This window comes from Culex quinquefasciatus, chromosome 2, assembly GCF_015732765.1.
Source record: "Culex quinquefasciatus strain JHB chromosome 2, VPISU_Cqui_1.0_pri_paternal, whole genome shotgun sequence".
NCBI lineage: Eukaryota > Metazoa > Arthropoda > Insecta > Diptera > Culicidae > Culex > Culex quinquefasciatus.
Genome location: NC_051862.1, coordinates 157,990,784 through 158,015,624, shown reverse-complemented (window position 1 = coordinate 158,015,624; position 24,841 = coordinate 157,990,784). Strand labels below are relative to the sequence as shown.

The 24,841-nt window shown below is 34.1% G+C and overlaps 1 protein-coding gene across 1 annotated transcript in view; it reads left to right on the top strand.

Moving 5' to 3' along the window:
* The first annotated feature begins 3,802 nt into the window (after positions 1–3,802).
* The window catches only part of LOC6041475 (E3 ubiquitin-protein ligase MIB2), a 36,457-nt gene continuing 15,418 nt past the window's right edge, over positions 3,803–24,841 (top strand). The window contains 2 exon segments of the mRNA XM_038252897.1: positions 3,803–3,860; positions 22,193–22,532. Of these exon segments, the coding sequence (XP_038108825.1) occupies positions 3,803–3,860; positions 22,193–22,532 (398 nt within the window).

Below are 24,841 nucleotides of genomic sequence, written 5' to 3'. Positions count from 1 at the left end.
CCGCCAACTCACACAGCAGTTACCCGACCCCTCTTCGATTTGGGTGAAACTTTGTCCTATAGGGTAACTTTTGTCCCTGATCACGAATCCGAGGTCCGTTTTTTGATATCTCGTGACGGAGGGGCGTAAAATCGCGATAACTCGTGATGTTTATAAGTAAACCCCTTATGTTTATGTATCAAAATTTTTGTTTTTGTCTGTTTTACAACTTTGTAGAACATTGTTAAAAAAATGTTCTAAATGAAAAAATGACCCTTCTGGGTTAATGTAGACTCGAAAAGTACACTAGATTTCCCTTAAAATGAAATGTTCCAAATTTTTTTATAGGTAGTTGAGTAACGGAAAATGGCAGAGTTTTTAAAATAATTTAGGGTTTTTTTTCTCGATGAAAAAAACTTTTTTTTCGGAATTCTGAGTACACCATCAAATCGGGCGTTCACACCAAATTTCCATCTTATCACCTTTTCAGGCTGCAAAATATTGAAAAACCCTCTTTTTTCGCATGTTCAAAAATAAAAGGAACACAATAGCTTAAAGGACCTATTCAAAAAAAAAAAGTGTAAACCCCTTTTTTAAAGAAAAGCTTATTTTTTTTTCACCGAGTCAAAACTGTTATTATGTTAAGGCGTTATTTGATAAATACAAAATTAAAAATAAAAGTTCAGCAATTTTTAATTTTTTTGCCACCCTTTTTGCATTTCTAATTAAAAACGAATTACAAAAAAAATATGTTTGACAATTTTTGAAGTAACAATCCATGTAATTTAGCTTTCAATTAATTTTAAAAGACTGTTTTTTTATGTTTTCCTCTGAATCAATAAAATGAGTGCTTCTATTTTTAAGTAATTTTTAGAAATGGGTAATTCTCTACCAACTCACACGAAATCGGGAAAAGTTGCCCCGACCCTCTTTGATTTGCGTGAAACTTTGTCCTAAGGGTAACTTTTGTCCCTGATCACGAATCCGAGGTCCGTTTTTTGATATCTCGTGACGGAGGGGCGGTACGATCCCTTCCATTTTTGAACATGCGAAAAAGAGGTGTTTTTCATTAATTTGCAGCCTGAAACGGTGCTGATATAGAAATTTGGTGTCAAAGGGACTTTTATGTAAAATTAGACGCCCGATTTAATGGCGTACTCAAAATTCCGAAAAAACGTATTTTTCATCCAAGAAAACACTAAAAAATTCTCCTATTTTTCGTTACTTGACTGTAAAATATTTTGGAACATGTCATTTAATGGGAAATTTAATGTACTTTTCGAATCTACATTGACCCAGAAGGGTCATTTTTCATTTAGAACAAAAATTTCATTTTAAAATTTCGTGTTTTTTCTAACTTTGCAGCGTTATTTTTTAGAGTGTAACAATAATCTACAACGATGTAGAGCAGACAATTACAAAAAAAAATAATTTATAGACATAAGGGGTTTGCTTATAAACATCACGAGTTATCGAAATTTTACGAAAAAAAGTTTTGAAAAAGTTACTTTTTGCGTTTCTCTTTGTTTCGTCTTCCGTGTCTGTTGCGGGTGACCATGAACGGCCATGATCAACGACGACCAACATTTTCAAAACTTTTTTTTCGTAAAATCGCAATAACTCGTGATGTTTATAAGCAAACCCCTTATGTCTATATATATATTTTTTTGTAATTGTCTGCTCTACAACTTTGTAGAACATTGTTACACTCTAAAAAATAACCCTGCAAAGTTAGAAAAAACACGAAATTTTAAAATGAAAAATTTTGTTCTAAATGAAAAAATGACCCTTCTGGGTCAATGTAGATTCGAAAAGTACATTAAATTTCCCATTAACTGACTTGTTCCAAATTTTTTTACAGTCGAGTAACGGAAAATGGGAGAATTTTTTAAACTTTTTTAGTGTTTTTTTCACCGTTTCAGGCTGCAAATTATTGAAAAACACCTCTTTTTCCGCATGTTCAAAAATGGAAGGGTCGTACCGCCCCTCCGCCACGATATATCAAAAAATGGACCTCGGATTCGTGATCAGGAACAAAAGTTACCCCTTAGGACAAAGTTTCACGCAAATCGAAGAGGGGTCGGGGCAACTGCTGTGTGAGTTGGCGGAGAATTACCCAAATGTATTGTTAATTTTCTATTCTGAGCCATCCATATTCTGGGCCATCCATAAACCACGTGAACACTTTTTTGGACTTTTGAACTAATGTTTATTAGTTAACTGTTTTTTGGTGTTCAATGATTCTTTACGTAAGAAATGCCTATATTTGAGGTTCTGAAAATGTCGGGAATTTAAAATGGGATTTTAGTGGCCACCCTGTTTACATATTACGTATGAAAATTTCAAAAATTGTGCTTGAAATCTGTGTTTTTGCCTCGACATTTGCAATAGCCTTTTTGTTAAAAACAATATAACACTTTTTTGGAAATTTCAGATCATCAGAGATTTTTGAAAATGGGATATTTATACGATCATGGGCAAACTAGTGGTTTAAATAAGGGATCAAGTTTTAACTAGAATTTAGGCTTTGGTTTGATTATATTACCTGTTTCATGTGACTTTGCCAATGTTACGACATAAAAGCAAAACGACATTGTCGTGTCTTTTCGCACGTCGCTTTTTGACTTTCCGAGAAACACGCGTTTTAATGTATGACCGCAATGTAAACAATAACAAAAACTTTTTGTTCGGTTGGCCATTCTGTGCTATTTCCCGAAGTTTGGTTGAATTTGGTTGCCGGAGTCCCTAGTTATAATTACACATGTTTACGATAGTCGGGCATGTACGTGTGTCAAACGCGTTCTGACCTGCAATCCCGTTGGTCAGTTGTCGTGCTTACATTAATTTTCAGGTTGTATCGAGATAGCACGAAAAGATTGAAACTTCTTTCATATGAAAAGTGACAACAATGCAAGAAGTTTTTTCGGTTTTTATTGGATATCGAATTTTGGGGATTTGTGAAGGTCAAGAGGTGAGGCAATATGAGCTGTACAAAATGGCATTCTTAACTCGCGACAACGACGAAATGTTTTTAGTTTATATATAAAAAATGTGGAAAATACTCACAAAAGCAAAAAAGGCCTCTTGAACACGGGAAAAATAATAAATTTCGAAAAATAAACTGGGCAGTTGAGGGTTATGCACTGAGCACCACTGATTGTTCAATCGATCGACTTTGATCCACCCTCATCGAGTAACGCTTGTCAATGGTGGGCTCCATTATGTCAGTAACCATTGATGGGGATCATAATTATATCATTAGACAAGGGTGTTTACGATAGAAGCCACATTCACCAGACAGCTTTTCCATGTACCGGGTGTGATACGTGCGGTACATTTCCCGGTTTAATATTTGAAAGGCTCGTCTAACTGTGTCATGTTTGTGTTTGAACAACAACCCTTTTCGAGGGGTTTCGATTCGGGGCTCGAATGATTATCGAATGAGCACAGCCAGTTATGGGAGCCCTTTGTCAGAGTTTGGCCGGCAGTTACAATATAATGCCATTATAGAACTACGAGGCGAGGAATGACCTACTGAACCAGATGGCTTTCAACGCAGTTATTGTCCATCACACAAAACCCCACTTCTCGATCCAAGCAGAGAGATACTAAAAGCATCCTTTTTTCTCGCTTTCCCTTCCATTACAGATTGTGCGACGGAAGAAGAATTGTAGTCCGGTAAAGTGAACAGCAGCAGCAGCATCAGGAAGTGGATCGGTGTGTGTCTCAGAGAGTGGATTTCCCGGGAAAAGTGTCTGCAGTAGCAGAAGCCGCCGCTGACGGTGGTGGTGGGTGACACAAGATTGACACACACACGCACATAATGCTGGCGCCGGGAATCCGGGTCGTCCGGGGCCCCAACTGGATCTGGCAGAACCAAGGTACGTGTGGGGTCTGGGTGCGTCGGGAGTGTTGATTGATGGGAGTTGAAAGGGTGAAATTTGAGATGGTTGATTTACTTTGGTGACACGTTAGTTCTATTTTTATCTTTATTATATTTTAAAACAATAGCAAAATAATAGTCGCTGAAATTATTAAAAAAAAAATACATTAAAATTTACAAAAAAAGTTAAACCGCGACCTTAAGCCACGAACCTAGTTTAAATGAAATTCTAAAATCAGTGAAATATTTGCTTCCTGAGAAGATTTTCCCTGTTTGCTTTATCTCATACTGTCACTCATAATATAAACCACATCACTCTGTATAATAAACATTATTTCAACACCTTCATCCCATGAAGTAGCCCTTTTACCTTCTAAGCTGCTGCTGTTTGGGTCTGGTGTGTTAAAACGTCTTTAGCCCTTGACGGATGGCACATCTGCAATGCTGCTATTGATTTTTTAATGCCCTGCTCTGCCACACTGGCTTTACCACACAGCTCTGTTTGCACAGTAAAAAGTGTAAAGTTGAAAGTCTATATTGATATTTTATCAAGCTTTTCTTTTTTCTACTGAAGAAATGTAATGTTTAACCTTTTTTAAACCTTTTCATAAAACTACATTTTATGTTTAATATGACAATCTTCAAAAAAATCTTGTAATTTTAATTTTTCACTGTGCATCCATGTATTTCCACCTCAACCGCATGTAAAAAGTTTCTGTTTCATTCTGTGTTTCCGTTAATACACGTATGTCGTCCTTCCTGAGCAGCAGCAGCTTCGCAAGGACACATTTGTCGGGTGGCTGGTGTGGGGCAAATGGAAGGATTAAGAAAGTAATCTGCAGATGATGACGGTGTGATGGCACCACTTCACACCGCGGCAAGTGTCGCCAGAAGATATGTTTTTGCTCATCATCGGACCACAGTTGCATCACAGTTTTCAGAGAGACAGGATGAAAAGGACGCTTTCTCTCTCGTACTCTGTGTAATGATTCAAATCTTGCTTGCTTTCACTAGCCAGCCGGCAGCGTCCAATTCATTCGCACAAAAGAATGGACGAGAAATTGCAGGTTCTACGTACGCTGGGGAGGAGATAGGCTGGCCTACATTTGTGGTAGGAAACGACAGAAAATGAAATTTCTTTCTAAGGTTCTGAGGTAGGAATTGAGAAATTTTGCGTTTATCGAATTGTTCGTTGATGTAGATGCTTGTTTTTCTTTTAGATATTTTGTTATATTTCATTTATCTAGAATTAAATTTTTGTAAAGCGCTCAAAAAACAGTTCCTTGAATTATCCTTTGAAAAAGTTTTTTTGTGTTTTTTTTGTCATTTATTCAAATTATTCTTTCACAAATAAAACATTAGTAATATATTTTTTCGGTGTTGACCTAAACATGTTTTGATGAGGCTGAGAATTGTGAAAATAATTAAAGACACTCAAAAGTAATTCCAAAATCCATTTTCAGAAGTTGAATTTATTTTTTTTTGTTATCTCAAGCATTCCGTTTTGAGTTATTGCTACGACAAGTTTTACGAAACACTAAACTGTTTTATCAAACTTTGTAATTTGTGTTTATCGCTACTTTTCACATTGTTTTTATTTTTAAAAAAAAACCTTAAAAGGTTAAAAAAAATCGTTTTTAGCATACTCAAAATAGTAGTTTATGCAACATAACAAGTTGCAAAAAGAGGATTTTTCAGCATGAGTCGTACAATTATCCAATGAGGTTCACCGAGTTGGATAAATACGAAGAGTGCTGAAAAAATCAAGTTTTGCAACGAGTTTCATACAACATTTTTTGCAATTCCGAAAAACACCCATTGAGTGAAATTTTAAGTCAAATTTTCATGTATTTTGTAAATAAATCGTTTAAATCAAAAAAATGTTGAAAAGTGATACTTTTCGAAACAAGTGCTGAAAAGTTCAACATTTCAGCACCCATTCCAGTGCTGAAAAGTAGAACTTTTCAGCATTTGTTTTGAAAAAGTGTTGCTATTCGATTCTGTTATTTTTGGTACAGAAAAGTAGGCTATTTCGTCGTTCAAGAATGACAGAAAAAGTAAGTTTTTCCACGACGGAATTGCAAAAAAGAAATTTATACTTTTTTTGAATTTTTAAATTTTGACTTACATTTTATAAAAACCAAATAACACTATTTATTCGCAAAAAAACATACCCAATTATAATTATATCTCTAAAATCAAAAATCAAAACAACAATGCAAAAAGATTTGTTGATGATATTCTGAACATTTTGTAACAAAACTTCAGAAGTGGAAAACAAACGAAACAAATTCTTAAATTTAAAAATTAGCCTTTATATGGCTATAGTGGTGCATCAGAATTTTACAATGGGGACCATTTTTAAACATTTTCAAATGGATTTTTTTTATTGAAAAATTGAAATACTGGCTTGTTATTGCAATTTTTTTTTGTAATTTTTAATAATATTTTACACATTTTTCCTTCTCTTGCCATATCTATTGTTAGAATATCCAATTACATCTAAATGAATTATAGTGTAAAACATAGTTGAAAGGAACTCCAAAACTCTATTAGGTTATAAGAAACACGAAATTGTAAATTGATTATTTACTAATAAACACAAATTGAATTGAATTTTACACATTTATTATTAAAAATAAAAAAAATGTAATAACAAGCCAGAAATTCAATTTTTCAATTAAAAAAATCCATTTGAAAATTCATTATATATCCGTACAATCAATATGCAATCATTAGTTTAAAAAAATAAGACTCGACGAAATAAAAAAAAATAAAAAAACTTTTTGTGGTTATGTACTTTGCAAATTCACTAAAATTAAACAAAATTTCGGATGCATGCTAAAAATGATTCTAAAACCATAACAATTTTTTTAAATCGATTTCAGTACTTGAATTATCATACAAAATTTGAACTTTTGAACAAACATTCAATATTATGCCCTTTTGAAATGTAAATCATTAAACAAAATCTGCATGATGTTTTCGTAAAGATCGGAAAGTTTCACGAATGTTTCATTTTTTAACATTGGAAATCGGATCAATAGTTGCTGAGATATCGACATTAGAAATAGAGGGTTGTGAGACTTAGAAAACTCATTTTTTCTGTTTCTTTTTCTTTAAGCCGCTATATATCAGCAACCAGAGGAGTGGCTCAAAAGTTGTGGGTTTTGTCCCAAAAAACATATAAAAAAATCTCGAGAATAGAAAAATACGAACTTTGGGAAATTGAGTTTTTGTAAAAAAGTTAAGTAAAAAATTGTAAAAAAAAGTCCGTGTATCTATTCTTTTCTGAATAGTCCTCAACAATACCTACAACTTTTCCAAAGACACCAAATTGATCAGAAAATTCATTCAAAAGTTACAGTACCATTTTTGTATGGACAGCTGCCAAAAATGGAAGGAAACTTGTATGGGTGAACTAATGACACAAAAAAAAGCTTCTTTGGTCATAGGAAAGGCCTCCACAAAGTTTGAGCCAAATAAAAAAAATACATGCAATAAAAATGGTCGAAAGTGGACAATTTCGTAGAGAATTGCTCACTTCCGATTTTTTAAATAATGTTAAAAAATTGAACTATTTTATAAAACTTTCAATTACAATAACGAAAGCTTACCAATTGAAAATGACTAAATAAGTGTTTTGAGCCTGCCATTTTTTTTCTTCTGAGTTGCCGCCAAAAAAAGTTTGAGTTATGCTAAATAATAATTTTGTCAGTGTCACCCAATAATTCCTGACGATATCTCGGAAACTATTGGTTCGATTTTCAATGTTAAAAAATTGAACTGTTTTATAAATCTTTCAATTACAATAACGAATTTAAAATCAAGTCTGCCAATTGAAAATGACTAAATAAGTGTTTTGAGCCATTTCAAAATGTTAAGTTTGATTTGAAAATTTTGAATTAATCATTATTTTGTAATTCACCATTTATTTGTCAATATCGAACCAATAATTTTCGAGATATCGTCAGTTGAACTGGTGACACTCAGAGAAACGTAACTTGCACAAAATTTGAATTTTAAGAGGCTTAATCTCAGCAGCCTGGTGTCCGACCAACACAGTGCTAAAAAGGTCAGTTTTCAGTTTTTCAAAAATATCTTTTGGAGCGTAGCTTTTTTCATGTTTTTTTAATTGAAAAAAAAATAATGTTTTATTCAAATCCTTAAAATGCCAATAAGCTAAAAACTTTATCGTATCAAAAAAATAATTAAAAATCGTCAGCTGTGTGCTATCTTGTGACAACGACCATTTAGTACTATTCGAGAAAATCGTTTTTTAAAGTTTGATGATAAATATTTTTGAAACTATGAATGATAGAGCCAAACTTTTTGAAGCAATCGGTTCGTATACTATCGCTTAACAAACGCTCCAAGTTTCAACTAATTTGGTTACACCAGTTAAAAGTTACAGTAAATTATGTAATCAAAAATCTGAAAAGCACGTGTCACAAGTGTGTTTCGAAAGTAAAATTGTACTACGTGTCACAAGTGTGCACAGAATTCCCATACAAACTAAAATGGACTTAAATCAATAGTTTTACCGACTTAATCAGTATATTTTCAAAAACAAAAGATTGCATTGCCTTTAGAAAGTGTGTGTGTACATAAATTTGTGAAAAACAAGAAAAAATTTCCACATTTTCCAACAACATGTATGACGTGTCACAAGTGTGCACGATCATTTTGATGATAAATTGGTCTATGTCACAAGTGTGTATTGCGATATCCGGAAAACGGGAGCGAGTTCCGAAAATCGGGTTAAAGCATCTTGTAGTGTTTGTTAAGTATAGCAAAACGTCATCATTAACTCATTTTCGACCAAAATGGTCTATGTCACAAGATAGCACACAGCTGACGAAATGTTAATTTCTGGCGTATTTTTTCCAGAAAAATCATTATCATAACCGAAAACTTTGTCGATTTCGAATACAAATCTAATGGCATAGGTTTGAATTTTTGGCATAATTTTTTTTCATCAAAAAATACAACGAAAAAAAACGATTTGCAAAAATGTAGATATATTTTTCAAATCATTTTTCTTATTTGGCTTCGAAGGTCTTTAAAATTTTAAAACAAGATTTTATAAAATATGACCGATTTACGAATCCCTGAAAGTTGCCAAATTGCCTTTTTTTGATGATTGTCTTTATTTTTTGTGACTTTGTTGCAGTTTTTGATGTGTAACAGATGGCAAATCACCCCAAAATATATTGTATTGTTTGTAAAGCTCCATAATTATTTTAAATATTTTGGACAGTAAGATTTTTACAAAAACAATATTTACATAGTTCACTAAGACTGAATACTGTTGTAGGAATCAATTTGGTTTTGTAAATAACACGATCGATTGATATAGTTTAGAATTAAGAATCGATTAAAACGTCTAGAATCTTTTATTTTCTGTTTATTTTAACCACTCCCGACAATCCCACAGTGCGGGGCCTGTTGTAGGCATGACGCACGCCTTCTACCCTGCCAGCACGGTTGGCAGATAATGCTGCAATTGTGGCACAGTTTAGTGTTCTTAACAACCCCCAAAAAAAAAATACTAACCCCTCTCAAAAAATAACATCCCAGGGCCTTCATATGTTTTATGGACTGGACGAGGGAGTCGTGGATCGCCTGGCCCAAGTCACATGAGCTTCATTGTCTTTTTAATCATATCATAAGAAATGATTGGAATGTTAATGATAATCTTTTAAGGTCCTTAAGATATAAGTCGGTTACTAACCAAACCGTCTCAGTTGAAACATACTGCGGTCATGGCCAAGTCCTGCCAAGACGGGGGTACTAATACATACATACATACATACACTCCCGACAATCCCACAGTGCGGGGCCTGTTGTAGGCATGACGCACGCCTTCTACCCTGCCAGCACGGTTGGCAGATAATGCTGCAATTGTGGCACAGTTTAGTGTTCTCTTATTCGCACCATTCTTGGCCGGGTTGGCTGGCCAGATATCACCTCAGGGAGTCGATGGTGGTGGTGTTTTTGCGTGTGGCTTTTCCATGCAAATGCTACATTTCACGAAAGCTATAGCTACCTCTCTGTGATGCTTTTGTGTGGCTCGAGCCTGGTTTGGGGGCTAAGCTGAGCTGAGAATCCAATTTGGGAGTGGTGTTCTTTTGAAGTGTACTTTAATTAATTTCTTTGAAAAACTAGCTTTCCTTTTCGGGGGCAAACAGGGAGGGGTCCCAAAAGGGAAATAATTTAAGTGAGGATTTTATTAGTTTAGAACCACCATTAGACGGAAGGATGTTACCTACTGCCCCGGAAGCATTCTTGAGTTTGGTGCCTTGCGACTTCCGTCTGTCGTTTGTGTTGGCTTGGTGTGGTTCCAGGTCGATGACCGTCCCGCCGCCGAGGGGGATTTAATTTTTGTTTCCCGTTTCCCATAAATAAATTGTTTTTCGTTTTTCTAACTCCGTACTCTCGTAGCATACCCAGAATCGAAGGCGTCCCGAAGGGATGGTGGCAGCTGCTGGAAACAGCCTCCCCGGGCACATGTCACACATGGGATTCGGATGCTTGCTGGAGTCTGTGGGGTAGTGCGTACATGACGTACATTTTTTAATTTTATTTTTGAGACTTTCATAAAATGTACTTCAGCTCATATTAATTAAAATCAATTTCACCAAATTTAAAAAAAATAACCCAAAAAACGTTACGTCATTGACAGAAGCGCTCGATTTAGTGATATGTGGGTGGTTGTAGACTTCGAATCGTGTACGATAAACTGTGTAGGATTGTTTTTCTCGTCGCGTAAAGCCGGTTCATGTTTTGGGATGAGTCAATGGGTGGCAATGTTTTGGTTCAATTGGACCAATTACGGGCTTGCGGTATACTGTAACGTAGTCGTAGCCGCTACGTAGGACTTTGACCTTGGAAAGGAAATTGTTTATGTTTACAACCAATGTGTTTTTCAATAACAAACTGTTTCGGAGGGATGTCTGGTTTTAATGGTTTGGTAGTTTGAATGCTGTTCAGAGCAATTTACCCAATTATTTTAATACTTTTTTGAATATTTTTAGTAATTCGACCATGTGAGTAAAAATAAAATTTCAATTAGGTAATAATTTACAATTTTATAAAATTTACATGCTACATATTTTTTTATGTATTCATAATTATTAAATTGTAGGCAATTTTTGAGGCTTCTAATATTTTTGAATTTATTTTAAATGTGAATTTCACAGTAAAAAAAAATAAGGGTAATATTACATCTAGGAACAGCTACATATTTTATGCCACAAAAAATGTGTAATTCTACACTTTTCTGGTGTAATGTCACTTTTTCAGTCTAAATTGAGGTAAAATTACATCATTCCAAAATTACACCTTCCAAATTCGACCATGTGAGTAAAAATAAAATTTCAATTAGGTAATAATTTACAATTTTATAAAATTTACATGCTGCATATTTTTTTATGTATTCATAATTATTAAATTGTTGGCAATTTTTGAGGCTTCTAATATTTTTGAATTTGTTTTAAATGTGAATTTCACAGTAAAAAAAAAATAAGGGTAATATTACATCTAGGAACAGCTACATATTTTATGCCACAAAAAATGTGTAATTCTACACTTTTCTGGTGTAATGTCACTTTTTCAGTCTAAATTGAGGTAAAATTACATCATTCCAAAATTACACCTTCCAAATTTCCAAAAATTTTTACAGTGTATAATTGTACAAAGCAGAAAACTAGAAGACATTTCTTCCAGAGTTGCCTTCTTTGACTAAAGCTCGTCGAAGGATCCATCGCGAGACTCTTTTCTACTTAGATAAATATCCCGTAATCAGCTGCAGTAGCCCGGCTCAGTACCAATCCTCGGGATCAATGTAATCCTCTTCTGAAGTCTTTCCCCTCCTAAATTTTTTTTTTTTGCGATAGCATCACCGCCCTCGATGTTATCTAAAATCCCTCAATTCCCATCAAACCAATCAGTTTTGGAGTCAAATCAGTGTTGCGAAGTAAAATCGCGTTGTGAAGATTCCAAAGAACCTAATTATATTTTATCCGAGGGACCTTTTTCTGTTTGCCTTCCCCGAAAGCAGGGGGAAGCATTCTATTTTTGAAACATTTCCCTTCAAAGCCGGTTTCATCCCTAACTCAAGAAACTGATAACGTCTTACTCGGATTCGGAATGCTTTGCGTCAACGAGATTTATGTTTCGTCCTTAAAATGAAAACGGTGTAATTTGGGCCTTTCAGTGATTAATTTGGACGCATCAAATAGTCGTTTCGAGTGTGCGTTGAAGCGCACCGCCAAAACCAAACGACTAATTCATTCAACTAACTAGGCGAGAGTGCAAATCACGTGATTAGTCTTCTGGAACACACAAAAGCGAAATCTATTTTCGAGCTGGCTGGTTGGTGGCTTTTACCTGTGGCGGGAAGCCACCATTAGGTTTGTGCTAGAGAAGCAAAATCCTTCGCCGCCGGAGTGACGACGTCAGCATAATCCTATTTACGCTCGATTTAATCCCTCGTTTAGCCGTAGACCGGCAACCGGCGGTGACCGACTGATCGCGTTGCCAAAAGAGAGAGACCGGTTGGTTGTACTCCACCGCCGAATAGTACAACCGGCCCCCACCACCCCCAAACGGATAATTTTAGAAAGGCAAATGCAACATATATCTCGGCGAATGGTTTGAAAAGGGTCTATAAATTGAAACATAAAATTTTATCGTTATGCTCTGATTTCGGTAAACCACTCATTTGGATTAAACTCTAATTTAGCAATAAGCGAATTATCAACAGGATTGATGTTAACTGAAGTTGACCTTTGTTTGTGGTCGAATTAGTTAAAATGAATACCATTCTCTCTTCCTGCAAACAATGTCGAGACAAAATTAGAACCGTGGCAGAATTCCCAGAAGGAACACCCCCACGCTATCGGAAATACCCAAACAGACAGCATTCTTGGCGTGTCTAACGGTGTCATTTACCCCGAATCTCAGATCGGTTGTGGTTCGGCCACACTGCGGAGCATCGGGAAGGCATATGTTTGAACCCTTTAGGGATGAAATTTGTTTTCCGAAGGGGATTCCCTCTGTATTGGGCTGGACTGCTTGTATCTGTGAATGCCATTTTTATTATGAATAAATTATTTTTTTTTTCATAATAGCTCTTATCTTTCATTTGTCTTAGATACACCGTGGTGACACTAATATTTGAAAATTAAAACTAAATTCAGTCTTTATGGTTAAGATTAATTATTTTGTTAGAAGTATTAAGTGTTTACAAAAAAATATATGTTAAGGTATGTAGTAGAATGAGTTTTGTAATAAATATGAAACAAAAAAATATTATTCATGCAACAAAAAAGGGTTTTTGATGGACACAAAAATTGCAACATTTATAAAAAAAAATCTATTTCTAATAAATGTTGATCAGTTTTAGAACATTTTACGTATTTAACCTCAAATTCATATTCATTTTACTAAAAGTAATACATGTAATTAATAAAAAGCATTGAATTTATTTTTTTTCAAATGATTTATTTTATGGTCAATTCGACAGAACTTGATAAAAAATCACCAAAATCTGATTTATATCCTCCATTCTTATTCAACCAACAATATTTTCAACCTTCCAAAGAATTAAATATACAAAAAAAAAATTTCTAAGTGCTCCTTATTCCGCTCCAATTTTCAATCGATGATATCTTGGAAATTATTGATCCGATTTTGAATGTAAAAAGTAAAACTCATGAAATTCAAAAAAAAAAAATTCTTGAGCATTTGAAAAAATATTTAAAGATTAAATATTAATATCACTACTTACAATTCAAATGGGCCACATAATTTGAAATTAGCCGAATGTGTATAACCAAAATCGTTTTTTTTATAAAAAGCTAACTAAAAAATCCGTTTACTTATTTTACCGAATGGTCCTATTCATTCCCTACAACTTTGCCGAAGACACTAAATCGATTTGCAAATCTCTCCTCTAGATACATATTTTCGAATAATTACATAGCAGTTTTCTATGCACATACTTGCTTGAAAACTTGCATGGAGAAACCAATGATCATCCAAATAAAAAATACAATCAAAAATCGATTTGCGAAAACATATAGAATTGTTCATTAGCAGTGTTGCAAATCAGTGATAAAAAAGCTATCAATTGATTATCTCTGCACTAAAAACATCCGAGAGTATAGCGGCCGTCACTTTAGCTTGTGAGCAATTCCAGCTCAAATCAGAAATTTTTCTGGTACTTTTGTACCCGACCCTCTCCGATTTCAATGAAACTTTGTAGACATGTTATCCTAGGCCTATATAAGCCATTTTTGTGTATATGGAGCCAATAGTACTCGAAAACAACATTTGAGAAGGGCGTAAGGTATTTAAACATTTTTGTATTTTGTAATTTAAAAATTACTGTATCTCGAAGCCGTTGCGTCGTATTAAAAAGTGGTCAAAGACAAACTTGTAGGAAATTGGACGGGCTTTCTGAAAAAAATACACTGAAACAAAAATACACGCCACATCTATGAGATTTTTTTTATTTTTAAGTCTAAAACTTGAATTTAAAGGTGATGTCACGATTTTTTTTCGTTCAAAATTTTTGAGGGAATAGCCTAAAATGTTATCAAAAGACTGACGAAAAATGCAGGATGGTATGTCTCTCCTAAAAATATACAAAAATCATTTACTAAAAAAGTTTTTTTGAAAAGTGGTCTAAACGTCAAAATTTTTAAAAACCGGTAGTGGCATTCGATTCCCCAGACAATTTTACATAAAAGTCTCCATATTGACCATTGTCCTATGTCCAATCCTTGGGAAGATACAGCGGTTTAAAAAATAAAAATGTTGAAAAAACGGGTTTTTTTTATGGTTTTTGGCAATTTCTATATGACAGACTTGATTTTTCAGTTTCGTAAATATTTTTACCGGAAAGCTCGTCCAATTTCCCATAAGTTTGTCTTTGACAGCTTTTTGATTTGAACGCTGTTGCGGTAGGATGATCGTGGAAGCGGGAATGAGAGAGAAAAGAAAAATGTCAATCGCGAGTGTGTAAACACGAAAAAAGTGTTCGGCTATGTTCGGCGCTGAGAGTTTCAATAAGGAGAGAAGAGCATTTGTATGTGAGGCATGAATATTCAGGCGGGATAATTGTAGTTGCTGAGAGCTAATATTTTGATATTTTAGCAATCCTCATAAGCCTTAATTATTCTACTCACGATACCTCGGCATCTTTTGGTCCAAGATTCAGTGTTAGAAAAAATCTATTTGAAATTTTCAAATGAAAAATATTCATCCTAAATGATAAAATTTATCACAAACTAAGTTTAAATGTGTATTTTATAAATTTACTTTGCTGCTCACTAATGCAAAATTATCCTAAGTGAAATGTGTGTCTCTTTTTAGTTTTTCAGACAGAATTATTTTAAGATATTTGTTTGATATTTGATATTATTTTAAAATATTTGTAACTTTTCTTTGATGGTTGATGAAGAACTGTTTGAAATATTTAAATTATTTCCTTCAAACAATTCCAACTTACAAAAATACCTATCCAAAAATGACTAAGAACTGCTCCCCCCATTACGGATTCCCGGAATGTCTTCCCGACCTTATGTGTCATGTCACCGTACGGGACAAGGGACCGCGTCTAGCACGCCGCCAGACCCACGAACAGCCGTGCGTGCGTTCGTGCGTGAGTAAGAGTGAAACCGACATTACCAATGTGTGACGGTTCTAAAAATAGTACTTGAAAATCTTATTTTTACTCACATACTCACATACACGCATTGTAAAAGGGCGCGTGCCATCGGAAATGTCGCTTTTTTTTCCTTGTCACGAGAAGTGTCTGTCCCTTTTTCCCCCAGCATCGGTAGAACAAACAGGAGGGGCCACATGTGTTGGGAATAAATGGCTGTGATTTTTATGTTAACCGCATGTGTGCGCGCCGTGCGACAGAGACTTGTAATCGTCACGGCTTATAAAATGTATGAGAAGCAAAAAAAAACAACTAAATATGTTAAGATAAGTCATCGCCGCCGGCAGCGGCGGCATCTGATGGTAAATCCCGGCCACGGAATTCTCGTGACGATTGCGTGAACGCCGCAGGCTAGACTTTGTTTGCTTTAATAGGGGGCATTGCTACTGGATTTGTGTTTTAATTCTAAGCAACTAAACATGCTTAACAGTTAATTTCGAAGCCAAAGTTTGGGTCAGTTACCCTGGACGGTTCGACTCCCTCGTTGGACATATGGTTTCCTTTGGGAATACTTATTTTTTGTTTTTAAGTCTGTGATTCTCGAAAGCATAAAGAAAGTTTAGGCTACAGCTAGAACACCAAATTAGGGAATCCTTCATTTGATGACACCACAGAATTTGAAATGTTAAAGTGAGTTGGGGCAAGTAAATATTAATTTGGAATTGTTTTGACATGCGATTGTTATTAAAGGGTTCATTCTCGATATTTTAAAACTTCTGGAAACCATTTTTGAATTTCCCGGGATTTTTTGTTGGATTTATGTAATATTGTTCAAGTGACGAATTACCTCTCTAGGTTAAAGTCACGTTCATAAAATAAACAACCACATGTAATATTGTAGATTTAAAAAAAAAATCTCATCGCATAACTTCAAAAATCGATTGTTAAAATTATGTGTATTATGGTGTTTTGAAAGCATTTTTTTCTTATTAGATTGATATTCAAATTAACTTCCTCTAAGAGATTACTTAAATGTAAAACATACTTTTTTCTGTTTAAGCTTTTTTCAGTGCTTATATTTTTTGTAGTTTGTATAATTTTACAATAATTCATATATATTTATTGAATAATTTAATAGAAATTTATGAGTAATGTCGGTCACATAATTTACGTTTAACAATTTCAGAACTCTGCAATTAAAAAATGAAATATTTTGTAATATCAACTCTTAACCAAGAACATTTACATTGTATTTCGAAATAACCGAATTATTACCGAATACTAAACCATTTACATTATCGCCGGGACCGTGGTGTAGGGGTAAGCGTGATGGCCTCTCACCCAGTCGGCCTGGGTTCGATCCCAGAAGGTCCCGGTGGCAAATTTTGAGACGAGATTTGTCTGATCACGCCTTCCGTCGGACAGGAAAGTAAATGTTGGTCCCGGTCTAACATAGAGGTTAGGTCGATAGCTCAATCCAGGTGTAGGAGTCGTCTCCCTGGGTCCTGTCTCGGTGGAGTCGCTGGTAGGCAGTTGGACTAACAATCCAAAGGTCGTCAGTTCGAATCCCGGGATGGATGGAAGCTAAGGTGTAAAAAGAGGTTTGCAATTGCCTCAACAATCAAGCCTTCGAACACCTAGTTTCGAGTAGGAATCTCGTAATCGAGAACGCCAAGGCAATGCTGTAGAGCGAATAATTTGATTTTGATTTTGAAACCATTTACATGTTTTTTTTTAAATACTTAACCCAATCTTTATAACAACAATCAAATAGAGACGGATGAATAAATTCAAATAATTCGTGCACATTATTTTTAAAATAATATAAAACGTCAAAAATTTCTGGAAACCTTGACATAATTTCTCTAAAAACAAGCTTTTTTATAAATTATATAGTAAAAAATACCTTTCTAATAACAATGCATAGTTGTCCAGATCGCAAAATTAAATGGAAATTGGATTTACCGGAAAAATGTGCAGTTTTCGAGCTATGGATGTCATAGGAAAAATGAGTTTTAGGGTGGTTCACGATTAAAGTGTTTCAGAAAATGTAACTTCTCAGATATACTTTTGAGATTTTTTCTCTATTCTGCCTTCTACGATTAAGTCCCGTTGAATCAGATTTGAATTTGAACATTGAATTTAGCCTAAGTATCGAAAATATCGATTTTTGGTTATAGTTTTGTTTTCAATTGAACATTTTTCGAATTTCATTAAGGTGGTACCATACAGTTTTCTCTTGAAAACTAGACATTTTCTAAAATAAATATCTCACTTCTTCGAAAAACTTTCTTTTTTTTTGTTTTAAGATCTCTTATCTCAAATCTCAATTTTTACGATAATAATGGTGAAAAAAACAATATTATAGTAAAAACAAATTACAAAACAAAAAATTATACACAAACAATACCAAAGATTTAAGTTTGCTGATCAATGCTTCAATCATTCAAATAAATGAAAATGCTTTAAATTGATCTATTTGAAACATAAGAAATAGTTAATATTATGATGTTTCAAAAATAGTTTTCGGTTAATTGTACATTAAAAAAATGATTTCTCCTTAGATTAAATTAGATTAGATAAAATAGATTAGATTAGATTCGATAAAATAGATTAGAGCAGATTAGATAAAATAGATTAGATCAGATTAGATAAAATAGATTAGATCAGATTAGATAAAATAGTTTACCGTAAACTGGGGTCAATCGGGACACATGGGGCGAATTGGGACAGCAGTTTTAACCATGTTGGAGCACAATATTTTGATTTTTCTGGTTGGTTTCGGTTAGAACAGACTCAGGCCAACAAAATGTGTGCATCCATTTCCAAATTTATAAGCTTTAAGTGCTCTAAAAACTGCTGTCCCGATTCAGACTGTAGTCCCGATTCACCCCAGATTACGGTAATTCAGATTAGATAAAATAAATTAGATTTGATAAAATAGATTAGATTAGATGAAAAAGATTAGATTAGATTAATTAAAATAGATTAAATTAGATAAAATAGATTGGTTTAGATTAGTTAAAATAGATTAGATTAGATAAAAAATATTTGATTAGATTAGGTTTGATAGAAAAGATTTGATAAGATTAGATTTGATAATATAGATTAGATTTGATAAAATAGATTAGTGTAGATTAGTTAAAATAGATTAGATTAGATAAAATAGATTTAATTGGATTAGTTAAAACATAATTGCCCCTTATTTTTTTGTAAACTTTTTTTTCATGTTAGTGTTAACGCAAAGGCAGTTTTCTTTTGAAAAAAAAAAATGCTTAATAATTTGTTTTTGCAAAAAACTCCGCTCTTAAATTTTTTGAGACATATTTGAAAACTGGCCAATCATTTTCCAACAAAAACTTCTACAATCGTGTTTTGTGAATAGCCACTTAGTAATGAAAGAAATAATGATTTTAATTTATTCACAACAGTATCTGTCATAAAATTCCTGTTCATTTTTTTTAATAGCACATTTTTTGTAGTTTGACTTCAGCTTTCAAATCTGTTATTACATTTTATAATCTCAAATCGAAGCATCATCAATTGAACCAGATTGCATTCCCTCCTAAATAAAGGACAGCAAACAAATATGAGTAAAAAAAAAAATCAGCTCTCAAAATAGAATGCATCACTGATGCTGCCCGATTTGTGGACATTTAAATTTATTGCAAACAAATCCCGTCTCATATGTTGAGAGCTTATATTGTTGAAAATGATGATCCCATCCAAACGGGCATCATCATCATCCCTGTATCTCTCTCTCTCTCTTTTCAATATCACCCAACGCCTGGTTTGACGTCGCCGGATAACGCTGGCAAAGCAAAACAAACTTGTTGATTTAATCAGAAAATTGTGGCCAAGCATACAATAAAATTGCAATGAATCATGTACCTCTCGTTCCGCGACCCTTGCATCCCCTATTTGGGACGTAAGTAAGAGAAGAGGGCTTTCGAGAGATACTATAATGACCGAAACTAAAAGTAAACAAGCGTGACGAAGGAAGTGTTGCTCTTTTTTTTTTCTTTTTTTTTCTGTATGTGTGAATGTTCCCTGGAGCCATATGCACTGCACACATACAGGCAAGCGGCTGACTCCCACTCATAACGTACATGTATAGGAGAGGAAGGGTAGGGAGGAAGTGATTTCCCCATTGCATTGCGGGATCTCTCTTGCTCGACCGGATTGGGTGTTGTGTCTTCCGATGACTGCACTGCTGTTGAGTTGGGAAGTATACAACTGACGAGGGGGTTCCACCGGGAGGTGAAGCTGTGACGGAACTATACTTTCGTATACTACTAAGAAAACAGTCGTTGTCATAAAGTTGATGAATTTTTTTTTTATCGAAAAAAGTAGAGCGTTTTCCATGTTTCGTATATAAAATGGTTTTTTTTTCTCACTATAGAGCAATTCCAGCTCACATCAGGAATTTTTCTGGTACTTTTGTACCCGATCCTCTTCGATTTCAATGAAACTTTGTAGACATGTTATCCTAGTCCTATTTAAGCCATTTTTGTGTATATGGAGCCAATTGTACTCGAAAACAACATTTGAGAAGGGCGTATGTTATTAAAATATTTTTGTATTTTGCAATTTAAAAATTACTTTATTTCGAAGCCGTTGCATCGTATCAAAAAGTGGCCAAACTTGTAGGAAATTGGACGGGCTTTCTGAAAAAAATACACTGAAATAAAAATACACGCCACTTCTAAGTGATTTTTTGATTTTTATGCTTAAAAGTTAAATCACGCTTTTTTTATCGTTCAAAATTTTTGAGGAAATAGCCTAAAATGTTACAAAATGACTGACGAAACATGCAGAATGCTATGTTTCTCTTAAAAAAATACAAAAATCATTTACTGAAACTGTTTTTTTTAAAGTGGTCTAAACGTCAACATTTTCAAAAACCGAACACAAGAATCGATTTTCTAGACAATTTTACATAAAAGTCTCCATATTTACCACTGTCCTAAGTCCAATCCTTGTAAAGTTACAGCGCCTTTGAAAATAAAAAGTTGAAAAAATAGGTTTTTTGATAGTTTTTGGCAATTTATATGTGACAGACTTGATTTTTCAGTCTCGTAAATATTTTTACCTCGTTCAATTTCCCATAAGATTGTCTTTGACCACATTTCAATTAGAAGTAAGCCCATACAAGCTTATAAGCTAATTACATTGCTCATAACTGAGAACAGAATATTTTTTCAGTGTAGTTCAGTGGATGATAGTAACTTGGATAGTAAATTGGCTTAAATCATCAAAAAAACGAGTTATTTTGAAATGTGGTCAAGGATAATCTTATGGGAAATTGGACGAGACTGAAAATTCAAGTCTGTCATATAGAAATGGTCAAAAACCATTATTTCAACATTTTTATTTTTAAAACCGCTGTAACTTCACAAGGATTCACAAGGACAGTGGTCAATATGGAGACTTTTATGTAAAATTGTCTGGAAAATCCATTCTTGTGTTCGGTTTTTGAAAATGTTGACGTTTAGAGCACTTTTTTTTTTATAAAAGAAGTATTAGTATATGATTTTTGTATTTTTTAAAAAGAGACATACCATTCTGCATTTTTCGTCAGTCATTTTGTAACATTTTAGGCAATTTCCTCAAAAATCGTGACATCACATTAAAATTTAACTTTTATACTTAAAAATAAAAAAAAAAAATGCATAGAAGTGGCGTGTATTTTTGTTTCAGTGTATTTTTTCAGAAAGCCCTTCCAATTTACTACAAGTTTGTCTTTGGCAACTTTTTGATACGATGCAACGGCTTCAAGATACAGTAATATTTAAATTACGAAATACAATTTTTTTTTAAAACACTAACGCCCTTCTCAAATATCATTTTCGAGTGAAACTGGCTTCATATACACAAAATTGGCTTACATAAGCATACGACATAACATGTTTCATAAGTTTCATTGAAATCGGAGGGGGTCAAGAAAAAAGCACCTAAAAATTCCTGTTTTGGGCTGGAATTGCTCATGCACAATACAAAAAATGATGATAATATGTATTGCATCTGTGAAATTTGGTGACAGATTTTGTGTCAAAAATTTGTAATTTTGCATCTGGAATATTACATGAAAAGAAAAAAAACAATTTCGACGTGATTTTACCGGCTTTTCTAAGCGAGAAAGCAAACAAAACAAAATAATGTAAATTTCACATGACCGCAACTGTAAAGTGTGCTTCCGCAGCCGCATCTGCTGTTCCCCCCAAACACACAGTTAGAGCACAGAATCTTTTACACGGTTTTTTTCGCTCTGCCGCAGTCTGGCGCACATCGCATCGGCGCGGTTGAAGAACTCCCGACTTAAGCGGCTGATGTTAATCTAGCTTGCGCCGTGGAGCGGATCGGTCGCGCATCGCCGTATCCATACTTTTCCCTGAGTTTGTTCTGTACTGTTTTCCGTCGAGTTTGGTGATTGTTGGTTTTCCCGTGCGGGTTTTTCGGGGCTTTCCTGCGTTTTTCGAGCGTGTGAGCATTATTGTTATTGGTGAAGGGGGAGGAAGAAACTACCGGTTTAGAGTGATTTTATTACCTTGGAGAATTGAAGTTTATATGAATAAATCTGATTACATTTCCAATTGGGGGCGAGTGAAGTGAAGTTTTACTAATCGAGTCTCTGTTTTTCTCCTTCGATTCTCCAGATGACGGTGAAGGACACGTCGGAACGTTGTGTGAAATAGGTCGATCCGGGTCGACCCACTCGCCGGAGAAGACCGTCGTCGTGAACTGGGACTCGGGCCACCGGACCAACTACCGCGTTGGCTACCAGAAGCAGTACGATCTGATCGTGGTGGATAACGCCCAGATCGGGGTCAAACATCCGAACATAATCTGCGACGGTTGCTCGAAGCCGGGTATCGCCGGAATACGGTTCCACTGTGCGGACTGCTCCAACTACGATCTGTGTGCCACGTGCTACGGGAACGATATCCACGACCTGGAGCACACGTTTGTGCGGTATCAGACGGCCAATTCTGTTGGGTGAGTAATTGCTATTTGTTATGAAGTTAATTTATGGTTATTTTATTCTTTTCTTTTTTTTTTGAGTTGATTCAAAGCCTAAAAACTCAGGCTCTTAATTTTTCATGTGCATAAAGATTATCGTCATTTGTTGTACAACATCCAGATTTTTGTTATTAAAAAAAAAACTTCTAAGTTTGTGAAATGGGTTAAGTTACGAGCATCCCTCTATTTTTCTATTGGTGAAATGCGCGTTTGTTTTTTGTTTCTAGTGATTATCCTAAAATACCTAAAATTGATTTATTTATATTTTTGGCTAATACATTATGGGAGACTTCCGTACGATCAAAAAGCTATTTGTGCCATTGCACAGTGGTCCAGATCGCAAAATTAAGTGGAAAATGGATTTTCTTAAAAATGGTGAAGTTTTGGAGCTTTGGTGTCTTGAGAAGAGTTGTTGCAAATGATTTGGTTTGGTTCAACATTAGGGTGGTTCACGATTAGGGTGATTTTGAATACCTAACTTTTCAGGAATATTTTTTGTCTTCTAGAAAGTTGTTGGGCTCGCCAATCCAAGCAACTTTGTCAAAGACACCAAAGTTTTATCTCTCAGTCTACGCCTTCTACGACCAAATTTACAGAAAGCGTCTGAGCAAATCTTCAGAAATCAGTTTTTTTAACGTAGAAATTCAGGGTTATGTTTTAGAGAAATGTCATGTTCGAGGCACTTTTAGAGCTCTGAAAAATGAACATTTTTGTTTTTTGACAAGTGAATTTGGACTTGAGGGTCAAAAGTTACAGCCATTTTAAGGTAAAACAGATGCAAATTTAAAATTCAAATATCTCAAAAAGGCGAAGACCAAATTCTAAGCGCCAGGTTGCATTCGAAAGAGCAGATCTAGCACTATAAACGCTGGAAAAATCCCAGGGATATTTTTCTGTAATTTAGAGATTTCTTCATTTGAAAATGTCTATTTTTCAAGGAAAAAGTGTATGGGACCACCCTAATGAATGTTATGTTTTACCATGTAATTTTGTCCGAATCTGAATCTGCCCTCAGAATTGAGCTAAAATGTAAAAAAAAACGATTTTTGGTCATATTTTGAGTTTTTATGATAATTTTAGATAGAAAGACAAAAAAAATCCAAAAATATTCCTGATTTTGAAAAATTATATCCAGTGCCAATTTACGAAAATGATATCTCAATAGAGCAATTCTCTACGAAATCGGTCTTTTTTCTTCAATTTTAATTTTTGTATTTTTTAATCCGACTGAAACTTTTTCGGTGCCTTCGGTATGCCCAAAGAAGCCATTTTGCATCATTAGTTTGTCCATATAATTTTCCATACAAATTTGGCAGCTGTCCATACAAAAATGATGTATGAAAATTCAAAAATCTGTATCTTTTGAAGGAATTTTTTGATCGATTTGGTGTCTTCGGCAAAGTTGTAGGTATGGATACGGACTACACTGGAAAAAAATAATACACGGTAAAAAAAATTTGGTGATTTTTTTATTTAACTTATTATCACTAAAACTTGATTTACAAAAAAACACTATTTTTAATTTTTTTATTTTTTGATATGTTTCAGAGGACATAAAATGCCAACTTTTCAGAAATTTTCAGGTTGTGCAAAAAATCATTGACCGAGTTATGAATTTTTTAATCAATACTGATTTTTTAAAAAAATCGAAATTTTGGTCGTAAAAATTTTTCAACTTCATTTTTCGATGTAAAATCAAATTTGCAATAAAAAGTACTTTAGTGAAATTTTGATAAAGTGCACCGTTTTCAAGTTATAGCCATATTTAAGTGACTTTTTGAAAATAGTCGCAGTTTTCATTTTTAAAATTAGTGCACATGTTTGCCCAGTTTTGAAAAAATATTTTGAAAAGCTGAGAAAATTCTCTATATTTTGCTTATTCGGACTTTGTTGATACGACCTTTAGTTGCTGAGATATTGCAATGCAAAGGTTTAAAAACAGGAAAATTGATGTTTTCTAAGTCTCACCCAAACAACCCACCATTTTTTATCGTCAATATCTCAGCAACTAATGGTCCGATTTTCAATGTTAATATATGAAACAATTGTGAAATTTTCCGATCTTTTCGAAAAATATATTTTCAAAATTTTCAAATCAAGACTAACATTTTAAAAGGGCGTAATATTGAATGTTTGGCCTTTTTGAAATGTTAGTCTTGATTTGAAAATTCCGAAAATATTTTTTTCGAAAAGATCGGAAAATTTCACAAATGTTTCATATATTAACATTGAAAATCGGACCATTAGTTGCTGAGATATTGACGATAAAAAATGGTGGGTTGTTT